The 17,935-nt window shown below is 38.8% G+C and overlaps 1 protein-coding gene across 2 annotated transcripts in view; it reads right to left on the bottom strand.

The window, feature by feature from the left end:
* The window catches only part of Spop (speckle-type POZ protein), a 91,949-nt gene that overhangs the window by 39,412 nt on the left and 34,602 nt on the right, over positions 1 to 17,935 (bottom strand). Inside the window, exons 2-3 of one of the 2 annotated variants that reach the window (XM_013038080.1) lie at positions 9,717 to 9,765; positions 283 to 426 (exon numbers count right to left, since the gene is read on the bottom strand). In XM_013038080.1, coding sequence (XP_012893534.1) covers positions 283 to 360 — 78 coding nt within the window. In that variant the 5' untranslated portion in view covers positions 361 to 426; positions 9,717 to 9,765. The remainder of the gene's footprint in view (positions 1 to 282; positions 427 to 9,716; positions 9,766 to 17,935) is intronic. The other variant, XM_013038081.1, reaches the window with a different exon arrangement.

Here is a 17,935-nt window from a genome sequence, read left to right as displayed (position 1 = left end):
AAAAAAGCCGGAAGTGGCGCTGTGGCTCAAGTGGTAGAGCGCTAGCCTTGAGCTGAAGAGCTGAGGAACAGCGCCCAGGCCCAGAGGTCAGGCCCCATGACTGGACCCAAAAAAGAAACAAAAACAACAACTAAGGAATCCAAGCTGACCAAGTATCATATCTACCTGTTATTTGGCAGTTGGCAGTTAAGTCCCACACAAAGTAGGAAACCCAAAGGAGAAAAGTAATCATGTTCTGCCCATCAAATCCTCTGAAGATGGAAGAATAGAACATGAACTTACCTGTGTGTAGCACCAGCTCTCAGCTACAGGGCCACTCGACATTTCTGCCGGAGGTGGAGGACTTGGAACCCTTGACATCGCCAGTTTGAAGGTTAAACAAGATTTTCAAAGTCAAGGGGCAAAGATTTCTATTCTTTCTTCACCCTGATTGGATCCAATAACCAGTAAGATCAGATTATTGGTTTACTATCTTATTATTTGTTTGATCCTTTAGAGAGACTGAGAACTTTGTGGTCTTTCTGAAATGCTCTATATTGATCATTCAGATGCCTCCTTATTAAAATATGATCCCTAAAGAAAACCACCTAGTCTCCTAATCATAATTGTATTATCCTGTTTTAACCTACACAACACTCATTATCTTCTTAGCAAATGAACTTACCCTAAGAGTATATATTAAGGCCCATCTATGGGCTGCCTGAGGGGTAGCCAAGATTGTTAAAACAATCTTGCCACTGATCCCCTTCCTTGGAGCACACATGCTTTGCTCCTGAAGACTTTAATATATTTCTAACTTTGCTTTATTTCCTGTACCTAACTGCAAATGCAGACTCTATTCCTCAACCCTTTGCCAGCTGCTCTCTTAAAGGGCATATTTTCATACCTTTCCTAGAAGCAATATTTTCTCTGCAGCACCAGAGAACTGGTCCCACCTATTCTCCCAGCCCTACTTTATTTTCTGAGTATTCTTGCTCTGGATAATTTCTCAATCTCTCCTATTGGATTCTCTTCTTCCATCGGTGTTCATTTTTTCAATCTACATTCTCTTTATGGCAATTGTATCCATATAAACAATATCCAATTTATGCCCTTATACAAACATTTCCCACATCAAACTCTCACTTATCTCATAAGCCCCAGACTTTCCACATTACTGCTATTCATCTCAATGGGGTGTTCTAGTAGCAAACCAAATCCAACTAAAAATTCTGTTAAAAAATCTGGTGAACTGGGAGATTATGAGGAGATATATAGGTTAAGGGGTGCAAAGTTGCAAATATATAGGATGAATAAGTCCAGAGATCTAATGTATATCATGGAGACTATGTATGATATTATATACTGGAAATAACTGCTGAGTAATTTTAGGGGTTGTTACCACACTTGCACTCAAATACAGGTCACTAGATCATGCAGATATGTTAATTGGTTTGAGTAATCATTTCACCATATATACATGTATAAAGTATTCTGTATATCTTAACTATATATGTTTTAAAACTTATGAATTTAAAGCATTATAAATAAAGCCAAAATGAAAAGTGGAGAATGAGAAGTTTTCCATGCATGACAAAAATATTTTACTAATATATATATATAAGTATACTGTTCTTACAAAATCAGTAAGAAAATGGTCAACTACCCTATAAAAGTATCAATCATACAAAAAAGCTCTTAAATATTTTATATTTATCAGACCAACAGGAAAAAAGACTCAACCATACCACATATGGGAAAAAGGAAACTCTTCATACACTGGCCATGACAGTAAATCAGTTAAGTATATTATATACAGGAATGCAGCAAAATACCTAGTAAAACTAGACAGTATGTGTACTGAGACTTGGGACCTTACTTTTCACTATATGTGTAGTAGAGTAGAGTTTCTCAAGTTTGGAGTGCATCAGAATCCCCTCTCAAACAGTTCATGATTCAGAGGTTTAGGATGGGCCCCAAGGGTTTCATTTTTACAAGATCTCCAGTGATCCTGATGTACTAGTCCTGAAAATGATACAATTCAGTAGAAAAGCAGGCAGACAGGAATTGTGTTCCATAGAACTTGCAGCTAGATAGCAGGGCAAGCCAAAAGATAACTGACTGAAATGGGAACAGAGGACTACCAAAAAATGAGCAGGTAGGACAGCAGAAAGAGGAAATATGGATAGCACTAAATCTTTGGCATTACAGGAAACAAGGAGGAAACCCACCGGTCAGGAGGTAGTCTTCAAGGACTCCACTTCTAGCCCAGCATGGGCAGCTCACACCTGTAATACTAGCTAGTTAGGAGGCTGAGATCAGAGGACCATAGATTAGAAGCAAGCCAGGCAGAAAAGTAACCAAGTCTCTTATCTCCACTCAAAAAACTGGAAATGAGTCTGGGTGCCAGTGGCTCATGCCTGTAATCCTAACTATTCAGGATACTGAGTTCTGAGGCTCACAAAAGCTAGCTTTGGCAGGAAAGTCCACAAGACTTTTATCTCCAATAAACTACTCAGACAAAAGTGGAAGTGGTGCTGTGGCTCAAGAAAGTGGGCGTGGCTCAAGCGGTAGAGTGCTAGCCTTGAGCACAAACAGGCTTAGAGAAGGAGCCCCTAGTTCAATCTCTACAACAAACAAACAAAAAAGGGTAAAATGGCTGAGATAGGTTTATCTAACCCCAGTCACGCCCTAAGGTAAAATGGCTGAGATAAGTTTAAGAGCTGTCTTCTTGTGGCATATTTGAATGCTCTCTTCCTGTAGTCCTATTTCTTTCATGATAAATTTCCTATTACCATTACTTATGTTTGGGTCTTGCCTGAATTCCTCTTTTGCCAGATGTGAGGACTGAGGTCAACTTTGCTGCCCTAAATTTCTGGTATTTGGTGTATTGGCCTGGAACTTAGGGATTAAATATGTTGTTTTTTTTAACTTGGATTCATCAAAAGGTAACATAACCACAAGGAAAACCACTTCCCTAGAGAAAGTTTGCACTTGGGTTCAAGAAGAAATACACAGGAGTTCATAACAGTAAAAACCTTGAAATAAACTAAAATTACATTAGTAGGGAACTGATGACTAACCTGGATTTTTATATAATGGAAAACTATATTTCAAGATTTAAAATTAATGAACTAGATCTGAAACACCATGGACACATCAAGCATAGTACCATTAAAAAAATAAGTTTTGGAATGACTTGCAGTATATTACTTATGCAAATTTAGGTATTATTATAGAGCAGTTGAAGAAAAAACTATTTTTTTATGATCAGAGGAGAGGAAAAATGAAAGTGGGAAAAGAATATACAACATTTCAACTTTGAACTGTTTATTGTAAAGATGGGGAAGCAGCAATAAAGGTTAATTAAAATTTTAAAAATTCTATATATTACAAATGAAGCAAGGTTCAGGAATGAAAACAGAACCAGAAAGTAAAGCTGGAAATCACAAAGAATATCAGGCTACATTCTCATCCCTTCCCTTCTTTTAGATGTTAAGTAGTAAATCCCTTGAATGGGTAGGGAGTCAGAGAATAAAAGGACACATCTGATAAATGAATTCTAGGACCAGAAAGAAACTTCCTAATATTATATCCACTGCCCCTGTGTTTGGGGTAATAAGAGTCCCACCTTAGGCCTTTTGTCTCTCTGTTTTTGGGTAATAGACCATCCTAAACCTATTGTGTCTCTAGATTTGGTGTTGCTAGGTGATCACATGTTTTGGTGAGGATTCAAGTTGAAGTTCCCCAGAACAGAGGGCACAAACACATCCACACACCTGGCACAGGGACCTCCATTTTTAACTTCTCTGCTCTCCAGATTCCTGTTATCAAGCAGGAGGTACTCTTCTTTCTTACATGTTTTTTTTTTTTTTTCCCCTACTTCATTCTGTTTTGCTAAATAAACCTTTGCCCAACTTCCACTTGTAAGCTTCTTTTTATTTTGTCAGTACTGAAGTCTCAACTCAGGGTACTGTACTATGCATGCACTCTACTACTTGCCCCAGATCCTTTTTCAAAACTTTAGTAATTTTTTTTTTTTTTTGGGTCCGGTCATGGGGCCTGAACTCTGGGCCTGGGCGCTGTCCCTCAGCTCTTCAGCTCAAGGCTAGCGCTCTACCACTTGAGCCACAGCGCCACTTCTGTCTTTTTTTTTCTGCTTATGTGGTGCTGAGGAACCGAACCCAGGGCCTCATGCATGCAAGGCAAGTGCTCTACCACTGAGCCACCTTCCCAGCCCCCTTAACTAATTTTTTCCTAGGCCAGGCTAAGATTTAGAATATATTTCTAATAAATATTTCTCTAAAGGTTATAGCCAGACATGGTGGTATGCACCTGTAGTTCCAGCTACTTGGAGGCTAAGGCAGGAGGCTCAGTTGAGCCCGGGAAACCTCGACAACAATGTGTGACCTTTGTCTCAAAAAAAAAAAAAAAAAAGTTGAATTGTTCATGCAAAGGCTGTTTATAATGAAAGGTCAGAAACAATGTTGGTATTAAGTGTGCAAGTTAGTACCTTCAATGTTCCCATCTTACAGCTATTTCATAGGCAAATAAAGGTTCTGAATTGATTGTGAGGATTAGATATACTTTTATACGTCAAAACATAGTTCTTCCTTCTCAATCTCAATTATAAGCTAGAACTTCATAGAATTGACTTGGCAGCTGGGAGCTGGTTGCTCCTGCCTGTAATCCTAACTATTCTGGAGGGTGAGATCTGAGGATTATGGTTCAGAGTCAGCCTGGGCAGGAAAGTCTGTGAGACTCTTATTTTCAATACACTACTCAGAAAAAGTTGGAAGTGGTGCTATGGCTCAAGTGGTAGAATACTAGCCTTGAACACAAAGAGGTTCAGGGACAGTGCCCAGGCTCTAAGTTCAGGCCCCAAGACTGGCCAAAAAAAGAAAAAAGAAATGGCCTGGCTAGTAAGGTTCATGGAGACAAAATCAAGCTGAAGCTGAACAGGGAGATCCATGAAAGTTTTCCAAGTCACCAAATGCAGAGCAGCAACAGTAGAATGCTCCCATTGATTTCCCAGCCTCAGTATGTGCTGAGTTTACAGCCTTACTGCCCTTCTTACAGGTTATAAATAACCACAAACTGTCCTTGTCCCCAAGGAGATCTTAGCGGCCAGCTCAAAGGTTAAAATATGGAAGAATTCTCACTTTGGATGCAACCTTTCCAAGCTAATCAAAAACATTAAAAAACAAAAACAAAACACAGAAAAATGTATTAGCAATTTAAGAGCTGCAAAGTTATTCCCTTTCCCTAAATGTATCCATTATGTAAGAGTTATTGATACAGCACAGTAGCATAATTTTCTACTCTCAATGTATCTTGAGTTTTCAAAACAATACATTTTATGGTATTGATTTTATAACCCTGGAAATCATATCTCAATAAAGTTGAAAAAAAAAGCTGAGTATTAGTGGCTCATTCCTGTAATCCTAGCTACTTAGATGGCTGAGATCTGCTGAAATATGATTTTAGGCCCGTCTGAGTGCAAACGTTCACTAGACTCTGTCTCTAACATAACCAACTAAAGCAGGACTGCAGGCATGCCTCAGCTGTTGCCAGCCTAGGAAGTGCAAGGCCTTAAGTTCAAACCCCAGAACTGCTAAAAAGAAAAAGAAAAAAACCTGAAGCATATCCAGGGAGAATGCAATGTATGTCTGCTCCAAACGTAGACGCTTGTCCTGGAAAGGGGCCATTCTTACTGCCTCGCAGGACTGCAAGTCCACAGATGTTAAAAAGTAATTCTAGAGGGCTGGGAAGGTGGCTCAGTGGTAGAGCGCTTGCCTTACAAGCCTGAGGCCCTGGGTTCGATTCCTCAGCACCACATAAGCAAAAAAAAAAAAGCCGGAAGTGGCGCTGTGGCTCAAGTGGTAGAGCGCTAGCCTTGAGCTGAAGAGCTGAGGGACAGCGTCCAGGCCCAGAGTTCAGGCCCCACGACCGGACCCAAAAAAAAAAAAAAAAAAAAAAAGTAATTCTAGAGACTTTTTTTTTTAATTAGGCACACATGATTACTGGCAAAATATACCCACATTAAACAAAACAAAACCAAAAAACAACATAAGACTGGGTGCCGGTGGCTCATACCTTTAATCCTAGCTACCCAGGAGGCTGAGATCTGAGGATCACAGTTCAAAGCTAGACTGGGCAGAAAAGTCCCTGTGAGACTATTATCTCTAACCACTCAAACGCTGGAAGTGATGCTATGGCTCAAGTGGTAGAGCACTAGAGCTTTGAGTACAAAAAGGCTCAGTGGCAGCACCCAGGCCCTGAGTTCAAGAGCCACAACTGACAAAAAGAAAAAGAAAGAAAAGGCGGCTTCAATCTCCACTTGGATGGAATATCCAGGAGACTAAACCCTGGTTGCAACAAGTACAGGTTTTGCAAGGTCTTTACTAATATCATCAGGTGATACGTGCTGTTGTTAATTACAGAACCCTTGCTGGGGAAAAAAAACTTCACCAGCTGCTTAACAAAAAAAAAAGCAAAGCTCAATAGAATAACCTTCATGTCACTTTTAAATCTGTCACTTGGAAGATGTAAATAAGTAACAACATAACTTCAAATCAAGAAGCAAACCTGCTTATAGAGGACTATTTCACTTCACAGTGGGTCTCAGCTCCAAAAGAAAAACATCTTTAGAAATAATTAAAGGCAAAACCAAACATTCAGCCATGACGCCATTCTCATAAATTAGAATCATGTGTTGCTTCTACAGAATGGTTTGGGCAAAAGAAGCCACAGAGTGAACTTGGGAAAGAAGATTTTTAACATAACCCACATGTCGTCAAAGATTTCTCCTTTAGGTGAAGAAAATTTAGTAATTTTAAACAAGAGCCAAAAGGAATTTAAAAAGAAAAAGGAAGAAAAAAGGAGGTGAAGAAGGGAAACAAAGTAGGGAGCCCTATAGTTGAGATATTCTATTTATTATATAGCAAAAATTCCCAAAGCTGTTTTGAGATTTGAGGTGTTTACGGTCTTTAGCTTTTACCTTCAACAATGACTATGAAGAACCTTATAAAAAAAAATCTAAAATATTAGCCAGGTGCCAGTGATCTTAGTGCCTATAATCTTAGCTTCTTAGGAGGCTAAGGTCTGAGAATCAAGGTTTGAAGACAGCTGGGGCAGACAAATCTGAATGGCCCTTACCTACAATTAACCAGTAAAAACCTGTAAATGGAAGTGTGGCTCTAGTGGTAGAGGGCCAGTAAAGAAGCTCAGTTAGAATGAGGCTCTGAGTACAAGCCCCAATACTGGCTTGTACACACACGCACATATGTACGTACACATACACACACAATATACAGTACATAGAGAAAAGGATTAATGCTACGTAAGCATGTCTAGTTTGCAAAGAAGTTAAAAAGAAAAATGAAAAAAAAGCAGGAGTCACTTCAAAAAATGAAAGAGGGTGTACAACTCCAAAGGATCCTTGGGTTTATAAAAGCCATATTCAAAGGTGATTCTCCTCAGTCATCTAAACTAGTTAAACCATTTAAAAATATTTCTGGCTAAGACAAATTGGCTACAAAAGGAGTCCAAGAAATGAATTTCAAAAGAGAAAGGTTAATTTTTAGTTTTGGGTTATATAATGGTAGAGGTCCTTAACTTGGAAACAGAAAAGGCTCTAAGAACTTAGCATACTACCAGGGCAACCAAGATGGTCAGCATTAACTACTACTGTCTAGTAACACAGAATACAGTTTTCCTTGAAAGGAACCAAGAATGTCATTCCAACTAGAAAAGAGACATAAGATATATATAAGAGTTGTCAAAAGGAGACTACCCTGTGGTTCAGGTAGAAAAGTGTTCATTTGAGAAAACCAAACTGTGGGCACTCTACAGTAGGGTGTAGCAGCTCAAACTAATGGCAGAGAGAGATCTATATAGGGAACGGTGAGAAGGAGGTGTGGCCACAGTGGATGTGGAAGTGACCTCAGAGCCTGGGTCCCTTTTGCTGACTCACAGTCATGTGACTGAAGTTACAGGTGATTACTGGTTTCAGGCAAGTGATTCCTGTTAAGGGGTGGGGGGAAAGGGACTGTTCTCCTAGGTGCACCTAACAATATATATTCCATCTGCTCCTGTTTGTCTTAACTGAAGATACCTTCTACTTTTTTGGGGTAAGGGGGCCTGGGCTGTCCCTGAGCCTTTTCCTCAAGGCTAACATTTACCACAGGGGGCACAGCTCTACTTACAGCTTTTTGGTAGCTAATTGGAGGTAAGAATCTCAAGGACTTTCCTGACTGGACTGGCTCTGAACTGCAATGCTTAGATCTCAGTCTCCTGAGTGACTAGGATTTACAGGCACAAACCACACCTGGCTCCTTCTACTGTTTTATTCCAACCAATGTGCTTTATCTAGAAATCAACTGCAGAAAATAAATGTTTCCTTCCAAATTTATTAAGAATGTTAATACTAAGGTTCTAAGTAAAATATATGGAACAAAGGACAGATAGGAAATTCTCACTTTTAAGTGTTCATTCCAAAATTCATGACTCAAGGAAAAAGTAAAACCACAGTTATACGAAACAGGGAAATGTTGGACAGGATGCCTAAACAGAATTTCCTGGCTCCTGATGGCCTCTGTCAGAATTTCAAAAATTAAAATGCAATAACACCTACTTCACCCAGCAAAACTCTGTAAAACAAACATACAGAAGCATTTGAGATAAAAAAACCTCACACCACAAAGTAAAAATTTTAAGATGGCAGACATTTTGGTAGGAAGATCTTTTGTTTTTAAGTTACCCATAAAGAGATAAGCTCTAATACACAAAGGCACAAAGGCAATACACAAAGGCAATCTGTTCAGAACCAAACTCCTTTTAGAGTGAAATGAAGCCTAAGCATGGCTTTAAGGTATCTCTTTTTATAAACTGCAGTTCTAACTCCCCTGAAGATCTCTTCTTACGAGAAAAATAATCTTACTCTGAGGTCTCCACAACATTATCAACCCACTGATTAAAAATTTAAATCCAGCCAGGCATGGCAGTACAAGTCTATAATCCCAGCACTCAGGAGGCTGAGGAAGGGGATTATGAGTTTGAACCAGTCTGAGCTACACAGGCCCAGGCTGGCTTGGGTAAGACCTATATCAAAAAAAAAAAAAAAGTAAAGTCAGGCACTGCTGGCTTCACATTGGAATCTATTTACTCAAGAGGCTGAGACCCGAAGATGATGGTTCAAAGCCAGCCTGGAGAATAAATTACCAAAAAGCTGGAAGTACAGTGTGGCTAAAGTAGTAGAATGTTAAGCCTTGAGCCCAAAAGTTCAGGGACAGCATCCAGGTCCTGAGTTGAAGCCTCAGAATTAGCATGTGTGTGCTAATTAAATTATACATTCACCTTATGTGATATCAACTTTACCTACCCTTTGTACTGAAACAAAATAGACTGTACTCCAGATGTACATTTTTAGTTATATATATATTTTTTGGGGGGGTCCGGTCGTGGGGCCTGTACTCTGGGGCTGGGCGCTGGGCTCTCTCCCTCAGCTCTTCAGATCAAGGCTAGCGCTCTACCACTTGAGCCACATCACCACTTCCAGCTTTTTTCTTTTTGCTTATGTGGTGCTGAGGAATCGAACCCAGGGCCTCATGCATGCAAGGCAAGCGCTCTACCACTAAGCCACCTTCCCAGCCCTAGTTATATATTTCTATGTATCTTGTTTTGCTTTTTCCCTCATGTTTAAATCATATTTAAAATAAAGCGACATAAAAACTTACCAAGTCAAGTCAGCAGGAAAACTAATTTCTCTTGTCTAGCAGGATCGCTCTGTTGGAAATAGAGATGATGAATCAGACTTAACCAGATTCTTAATTTTATACATCTTTCTTTGGTTTTTCTTAAAGGGAAAATTTCACACACACAACACATACACACTCACAGTGAGATGTTCACAAAGAAATGACTTACTAGACAAAATTACCACTCTTATATCTCATCAACAGCTCTGAATGTTCTATTTTTCAGTCACCTAGTCACTCAGGAGGCTGAGATCTGAGTATCATAGTTCAAAGCCAGCCCAGATAGGAAAGTCTGTGAGAATCTTACTTTCAATAAACTTCCAAAAAGATGGAAGTGGAGTTGTGGTTCAAGTAATAGAGCAAAAAAGCTCAGAGACAGCACCCAAGCCCTGAGTTCAAGCCCCAGGACTGGCACATATGTGTATAAGTGTGTGTGTGTATGTGCACATGTGCACTTGCACACACACATACATAAATACACACATGACCAATCTAAGCTAGTTCTAATGATCACACCACCTAGTATTTACAAGAGAGAAGTGGTGATTTTTCCCAGCTCTTAACATAATGCTGAAAGAATGACTATTAAGTTTTAATGTAAAGTATCTTAAAAAGTTCTGTGTGGTTAAATTACACCAACACAAGGACACTTAAACAAAGCCATAGCTGCTAACACTGAGATGAGGGATAGTCCACAAAAGACTGGGTTAATACTAATTACACAAGGGAGAGAGAAAGGGAGGGCCAGCTGAAGACTGTTGAGATACCTGGGCTAAGCAACACAACCACTTTGTCTACCACATCCTACAAAGTAACTTAAAACCCAAACATACACTGATCCAAGCAGTCCCAAGGCCTAGAAGCTTAACTCAGTCAGAAATTTCTGGCACTATTTTTCCTTTTGTGGAAGATATCAATGCATAAATCACTGATGACTCTCTAAAAATAGGTATAAACACCTATTTTAGTACATCAACACAAATAAATTTCTCTCTTTTGGGTTGTGACAGATTTCGGTGGTTACTATCAGAAGTGGAATGAGCCATCTTAAAAACTATGCTAAACCACTGATGCTCAAACAGAGGGCTTCTGATCAGATACAATAAAACAATGCAGGGCTGGGAAGGTGGCTCAGTGGTAGAGTGCTTGCCTTGAATGCATGAGGCCCTGGGTTCCATTCCTCTGCACCACATAAGAAAAAAGCTGGAAGTGGCACTGTGGCTCAAGTGGTAGAGCACTAGCCTTGAGCTGAAGAGCTGAGGGACAGTGCCCAGGCCCAGAGTTCAGGTCCCACAACTGGCAAAAACAAAAACAAAAAATGCAAAAAAAATCCCATGTAGTTCAGTAAAGAGTAGCAACAGTCAAGTCATATTCATTCAGTGATTATTAGCTGAGCACCAACTGTGCAAAGCATTTTGGGGGACAAAGTAGTAAAAGAGACAAAGTTCCAGATCTTCCAAGGGTCTGGAATGCATTTAAGACTTTATTCCTACACAGAAGATAACCAGCTCTAATAAAAACTGTTCTGTATAGCTGATATTTAAAGCAGAACTCAATACTTCTTAAGTCTTTTCCTCTAATTTTTTCCTCAGTTTAAAGTTTTCTTTTTTTTCAGTCAATTTGCCAGAATTAGGATTTTTAGGCCCAATGGACTGGCAAAACTTAAAAGAACTTGACAATACTAGTAAGGGCTAGGACAAATAAGGACATTCTCATTGTGCAGTAAGACAAATTGGTATTATCACTTTGGAAAATCATTTTTTTTTTTTTTTGGTTGGTCGTGGGGCCTGAACTCTGGGCCTGGGCGCTGTCCCTCAGCTCTTCAGCTCAAGGCTAGCATCCTATCACTTGAGCCATAGCACCACTTCTGGCTTTTTTCGGCTTATGTGGTGCTGAGGAATCGAACCCAGGGCCCCATTCAAGCATGGCAAGCATTCTACCACTCAGCCAACTTCCCAGCCCTCCCATTTATTTAAATTTTAAAAACGTTTTAACTGAAGCATAAAAATTGTGAGGCAGATTATCAAAGTTCAATACATGTATACAATGGGCAAAGATCACCAAGGTAACTCAATATTTATAACTTCTTTGTGCTAGATTATTAACAATGAAGATCCAAAAGTTCTACTCACAAACATGCAGCCTAGAGAAACTCCTATGCATGTTTACCACATGTAAACAATAACACTCACTGCAAAGTCTTTACTAACAGCTAACTACTAGATATAATCCAAATATCCATCAACATAGACTGATACATAAATTATTCTGCTATTAGCAGTAAAACTGAACTTCAATTTTATGTAACACATTGCTAAAAAATCAGAAATATATTGTTAAGATCTCAAAGATGACACAAAAGAGCATATAGTGTATTAGTCCATCTAACCAAAGTTCAAAAACAGATAAAAGCCAGGTGCTGGTGGCTCATGCCTGTAATCCTAGATACTGAGGAGGCTGAGATCTGAGGACTGCTGTTCAAAGCCAGCTCAAGCAGGAAAAGTTTGTGAGACTCTTTATCTTCAATAAACCACTCAGAAAACCGGAAGTGGTGCTGTGGCTCAAGTGGTAGAGCGCTAGCCTTGAGCTGAAGAGCTCAGGGACAGCACCTACGCCCAGGGTTCAAGCCCCACGACCTAAAAAAAACCCAACAGATAAAAATAAACTATAACTGGTTTGGAATGCAGCCTAAATGTTAAAATCATAAAGAAACATAATTATCAGTGTTAAAATAGCAGAGGTTTCTTCTGTGTTAAAATCTAGATAGGATGCATGGAACGCTTCCTCTGGATGCTAGCTATATTTCTAGGTACCTAATTAATGGTTATGAAGATATGTGCTTGTATAATTAATCCTTAAATTATACAATTATTCTTCATCTGCTTGTTTTCATGAAAAAATGTTCTAAATAAATGTTATCATTTAAAATGTTATCATTTTTTGTCAGTCATGGGACTTGAACTCTGGGCCTGGGTGCTATCCTTGAGCTCTTCAGTTCAAGGCAAGCACTCTACCACTTAAGCCACAGCACCACTTCTGGTTTTCTGGTGGATCATTGGAGGTAAAGGTCTCGTGGACTTTCTTGCTTTGAACCACAATCCTCAGATTTCAGCCTCCTGAGTAGCTAGGATTAGAGGCATGAGCCACTGGCGCCCAGCTAAAATATTATTTTAATAAGTAAGGAATGTATTTGTATCAATGTACTAAAGTTAGTGTTTGCATTTTCAGGAGAGTCTATTTTTAAAGAGTTACCAATCTCCCACAAAAGGGAAAATAAATTGCTAGAAATTTCTGACTGTGTTTTAGGCCTAGAAACTGCTCTGAGTGTCTGAAACATTTTGTAGGATGTGGTAGTCAATAAAAGTGGTTGTGTTGCTTTAGCAGGACTGTACTTGCCTTTTTCTGTCTGGATAACTCTCCCTGGTCTCTTAGAAGTTCACAGGGTACAATTCCTCACCATTGCAGCAAGTCTTTGTAAACATTTTCATAAAAAACGTTCAAAATACACATGGTTAAAACTATCTAATTCCAGATAACAGGAATCTAACCTCCAGTATCTAAGGGTGAATACAATGTCTGCACAGAATATCACTTTGGTTTCTTTTTTCAAAGATAATTCAGGGTGAGAACTCTGTAATAATCGCCACCCAGGAATTGATGCAAATAGATATAATACCCTATCATGCTTCCTTAGAATTACACTGCAATCCTTAATATCTGTCTTTCAAGGAAAATTTGGACATATTTAGACTACTCACCAGGAACCATTAGCTAACAATAACATTATATAAGAAATAAAAGCTTCTAAAAAAGAAAAGCCAAGACACAAATAATTTTTTGGTTTTCAAAGTTTAATTGTGGTTTTGCTGGACTCTCCCATCTCCACCCCACTCATGGTAAAAGCTATGGTCTGTCTATACAATGGCTGAAAAGGTCTTGCATAATCTGTATTCTATAGCCTCCCCCACTTCATCTCCAACCAACAGATCCCAGCTATATTGTAGCAACACAGCCCTTTGTTGTGGTTCCTGTCTCAGAGCTCTGTACTTGCTGTGTTCTGTCTGGACAACTCTCCTAGTCCCCTAGAGGTTATTGGAATATACTCCCTCACCCTTGCTGAGTCTTTGTCACCACCTCCGTGAAGCCTTCCCTAACACCCTCAATGTAATACTTAGCCCTACAGCTATAATGCTGTTCAAACCCCACTGTTTTTATATATGTACTAGATGTTGTCCCCTGCACCATACTGTAGATTTTACTTACCTGTTTCCTCTAAGTGGAAAATAAATTCCACAAAGGTTGATTTGTGTGCTTTGCTGTTGCACACAGATAGTATCAGGAACACAGAAGGCCAGAAACAGCCTATTTGAATAAACTTTTTCTTTTTGATTTCCATCCTTGAAAGATTGGATAATAACTCCATACATTCAAAAACCAAAATGCTTGCCAGGTTATGGTGGTGTATCCCTGTAATCCCAGAACTTGTAAGGTTGAAGTAGAAGGGTTGCAAATTCCAAGGTAGCCTGGACTATATATAGCACACACACAAAAAATGTTATGACTCTCTGTAAATCAAGTTCACTACCAAGTTTACTAACAAATTTCAAGTTTATGTTCTTATAGTAAGTTATGGTTAAAACTTAGAAAAAGTATACAAACATAACTGTATTTTCTCCTAACAAATATGTAGTATGTTTTTGTTTTGTTTTTGTGCTGGTCCTAGGGCTTGACCTCAGGGCCTGGGCACTGTCTTTGAGCTCTATTGCTCAAGGCTAGCTAACACTCTGCCACTTGAGCCTCAGCTCCACTTCTGGCTTTTTGGTGATTAATTGAAGATGAGAGTCTCACAGTGTTTCCTGCTCTGGCTGGCTTTGAACTGTGATCCTCAGATCTCAGCCTTCTGAAGTAGCTAGTGAAATATGGTTTTAATAACAATGATTTGAGGGCAAAATGAGATACGAACTTGTATTGATGCAGTGTACACTAGTTGAACTATTACAGGAATTACTTGATAACACATAACATGCAACACAAAGACTAACTGCTCCCTTTATACTTCTTGTTCTTAAGTTTTTTGTTGTTGTTATTAAAATATGTATATTCATATATTTTTGTTTTTATGGCAGTACTGGAGTTTGAACTCAAGGCTTTCTCAAGTGAGTTTGAACTCATTTACTTGGCTGATGCTCTATCAATTGAACCACATATCTAGCCTGGCATTTTGCTGTTATTTTGAAAGGAGTTTTAAAGACTTTTCTGCCCTGGCTGACTCTGAACCAGGATCCTCTGATCTCAACTTCCTGAGTAGTTAGGCTTACAAGCTTGAGCAACAACATGTTTTACTTTTTTTGGGGGGGTCCGGTCGTGGGCCTGAACTCTGGGCCTGGGCACTGTCCCTCAGCTCTTCAGCTCAAGGCTAGCACTCTACACTTGAGCCACAGCGCCACTTCTGTCTTTTTTTTTCTGCTTATGTGGTGCTGAGGAATCGAACCCAGGGCCTCATGCATGCAAGGCAAGTGCTCTACCATTGAGCCACCTTCCCAGCCCCAACATGTTTTACTTTTATAGTAGGAAAACTTTAGATCAAAGTACCCTGTATGCATATGGACATGTCAAAATGAAATTCCCTTGTCAAACTGATTCTAATACAAATGTAAAAATCTAATGTAAATACAATTTTAATACAAATAAAGAGAATAGATAGAATTGAAACAAAATATAACTTCAAGAAGAAAGTTTTTTACATTTTATTTTAACTCACACAGAAGAAATAATGGCTTCTGTTATGTATCCAGATCAAATATCACAAGGAGATGATTATGGTTAGAAAAAAATATTTTTTTTACTTAAAAATAAAGTCTTATAGGTATTTCCAGAGTAGAAAGAAAAACAAAACTCTATAGTGTTAATGGTCCATAAAGAACCCGATCTCCTAAAGACTTAAAGACAGGCACATAAAATGGGGATTGAGCTTGGAGCCGGTGGCTCATGCCTGTAATCCCAGCTACCTAGGAGACTGAGATCTGAGAATCACAGTTCAAAGCCAGCCCGGGCAAGAAAGTCCGTGAGACTTATCTCCAGAAAGTGGCACTGTGGCTCAAGCCATTTTTGATGAATATTTCATCCATGTTCAAATCAGAGTAAGCCTAGATACAAAGGTACTTCCTACCCATATAATATTTATTTATAACCCAAGCCATATCCCCTAAGATGAGAACAAATCTAAGAGAAAATACATAGGCATCTGAAATTCTAGTTATATTTGTTATACTAGTTTCCATTTTAAGATCTTATTGCCTGTTTAAAAAAATACTCAGCACATAAAATTCCTCTCAGGTTCTTAAAGATAATCCATATATTCAGGAGACAGGTGGCTGCCCCAACTAGTTGTCAAGAAAGGAAGTTCTACTCATACACTTGCAGCAGGCAGAGTATGTTATTAGAGCAGAGTAACAGTTTTCATTTGTAACACTTCAGTGTTCCAAATGCTGGAAACTGAATAGGATCCAGGTTTAAAGGGGGGGGGAAATGTATAGAAGATAAAAATTTTAAATAAAATAACCTTACAATAGTGAATAAAGCACAGTAAGAGACTTCAGAGAAAAAAATTATAAATGAAAACCAATGATCATTACAACATGGTCCTTGAACAAAATATAGCTATGATCATGCTGAATTTCTGAATAACACAATGATGATGAGATCATTCCAAGAAGTTCCAATTTTAGGTGTTAAAGTATTTTAAAAGTTAGCTGGGATAACTCACACCTGCAATCTGAGCTACTCAGGAGACTGATCTGAAGATCACAGTTCAAAGCCAGCCCAGGGAAGGAAAGTCCGTGAGATTTCTATGTACAATTAACCACCAAAAGGCAGAAGCAGAGCTGTGGATCAAGTGGCAGAGTGCCAGACTTGAGCAAAAAAAGCTTAGGGATAGCATCCGGGCTCTGAGTTCAAGTCCTGGGACCAGTACTAAAACAAACAAACAACAAAAAAAACTAAAGTAAAAAAATAAGGGTTATTCAAACTTATGAAAACAGCTATTAGATGTAAGACAAAAATATAAAGTATTAAAATGTAAAATTGCCACATCAATCAGATCCTTTTAGAAGCTGTAAGGAAAGAAAACTTCAAAGGTTCACATTCGAGTTCCAAATTATGCAAAGGTTCCTTATACCTCTTATTCTCTCAACAACTGTAAACAGTAAAGTATTGCAAGAAGAAAGTTCAAATGAGAGAGCTTAGGGGGTAAAGGGGTCAGGAGGGAAAAAACTGGGAGAAAATGCAGAAGGGGGTGGCACTGTTCAAAAAGAAATGTACTCAATATCTGACTTAGGTAGGTAACTGTAACCCGTCTGTACAACACATTCACAATTTTTTTTGGTGGGGGGAAAAGGGGGTGGTTTGAACTCTGGGCCTGGGCACTGTCCTCAGCTCCTCAGCTCAAGGTGAGCAAGCTACCACTTGAACCACAGTGCCACTTCTGGTTTTCTGAGCAGTTTATAGGAGATAAGAGTCTCACAGACTTTCCTACCCAGGCTGGCGTTGAACCCAAGATCTTTAGATCTCTTCCTCCTGAGTAGTCAGGATTACAGGAGTGAGCCATGGTACCCAGCCTACAATAAAAATTTTTTAAAGCATCAGATATCTAGGACAAAACTAAAGTAAGTTGTTAGTCTGAGACCAACTTAGGCTAAACAAGATGACTACTAAATAAGTTCTATATAGTAATTAAGAATGCATGAATGTAAGCAAGCAAACAAATAACATTTGAGACTATTTTCTTTCCTTAATATAATTTAACTTTTTTATCCATCAAGTACATTTTCTTCCCACTTCCTTTACTTTTTCCATCCCCAAACTATCTTTTTGTTGTTTTTTGTATGTTTGTTTTTAATATTATTATTCCCATTTTTTTTGCTGATTAATTGTTGCTTTCAACTGCCATCAAGCTCTGGCATATTTGTCCTTTTCATTTCTTAAAGAAAAATATACTCCCAAATAAACCAAATAAAATCCTACTCCACCACCTATAGAAAAATAAGGGGAAAAAGTTAAAAAGTAAGAACTATACCCTTAGCCAGGAGCTGATGACTCATGCCTGTAATCCTAGTTGTACTCAGGAGGCTGAGATCTGAAAATCATGGTTCAAAAGCCAGCCCAGGGAGATTCTTATCTCCAATAAACTACTGGGTAAA

Source organism: Dipodomys ordii, unplaced genomic scaffold (genome assembly GCF_000151885.1).
Source record: "Dipodomys ordii isolate 6190 unplaced genomic scaffold, Dord_2.0 Scaffold7, whole genome shotgun sequence".
Classification (NCBI taxonomy): Eukaryota; Metazoa; Chordata; class Mammalia; order Rodentia; family Heteromyidae; genus Dipodomys; species Dipodomys ordii.
The sequence above is the reverse complement of the archived record's forward strand: the minus strand, read 5'-3'. Positions and strand labels throughout refer to the sequence as shown.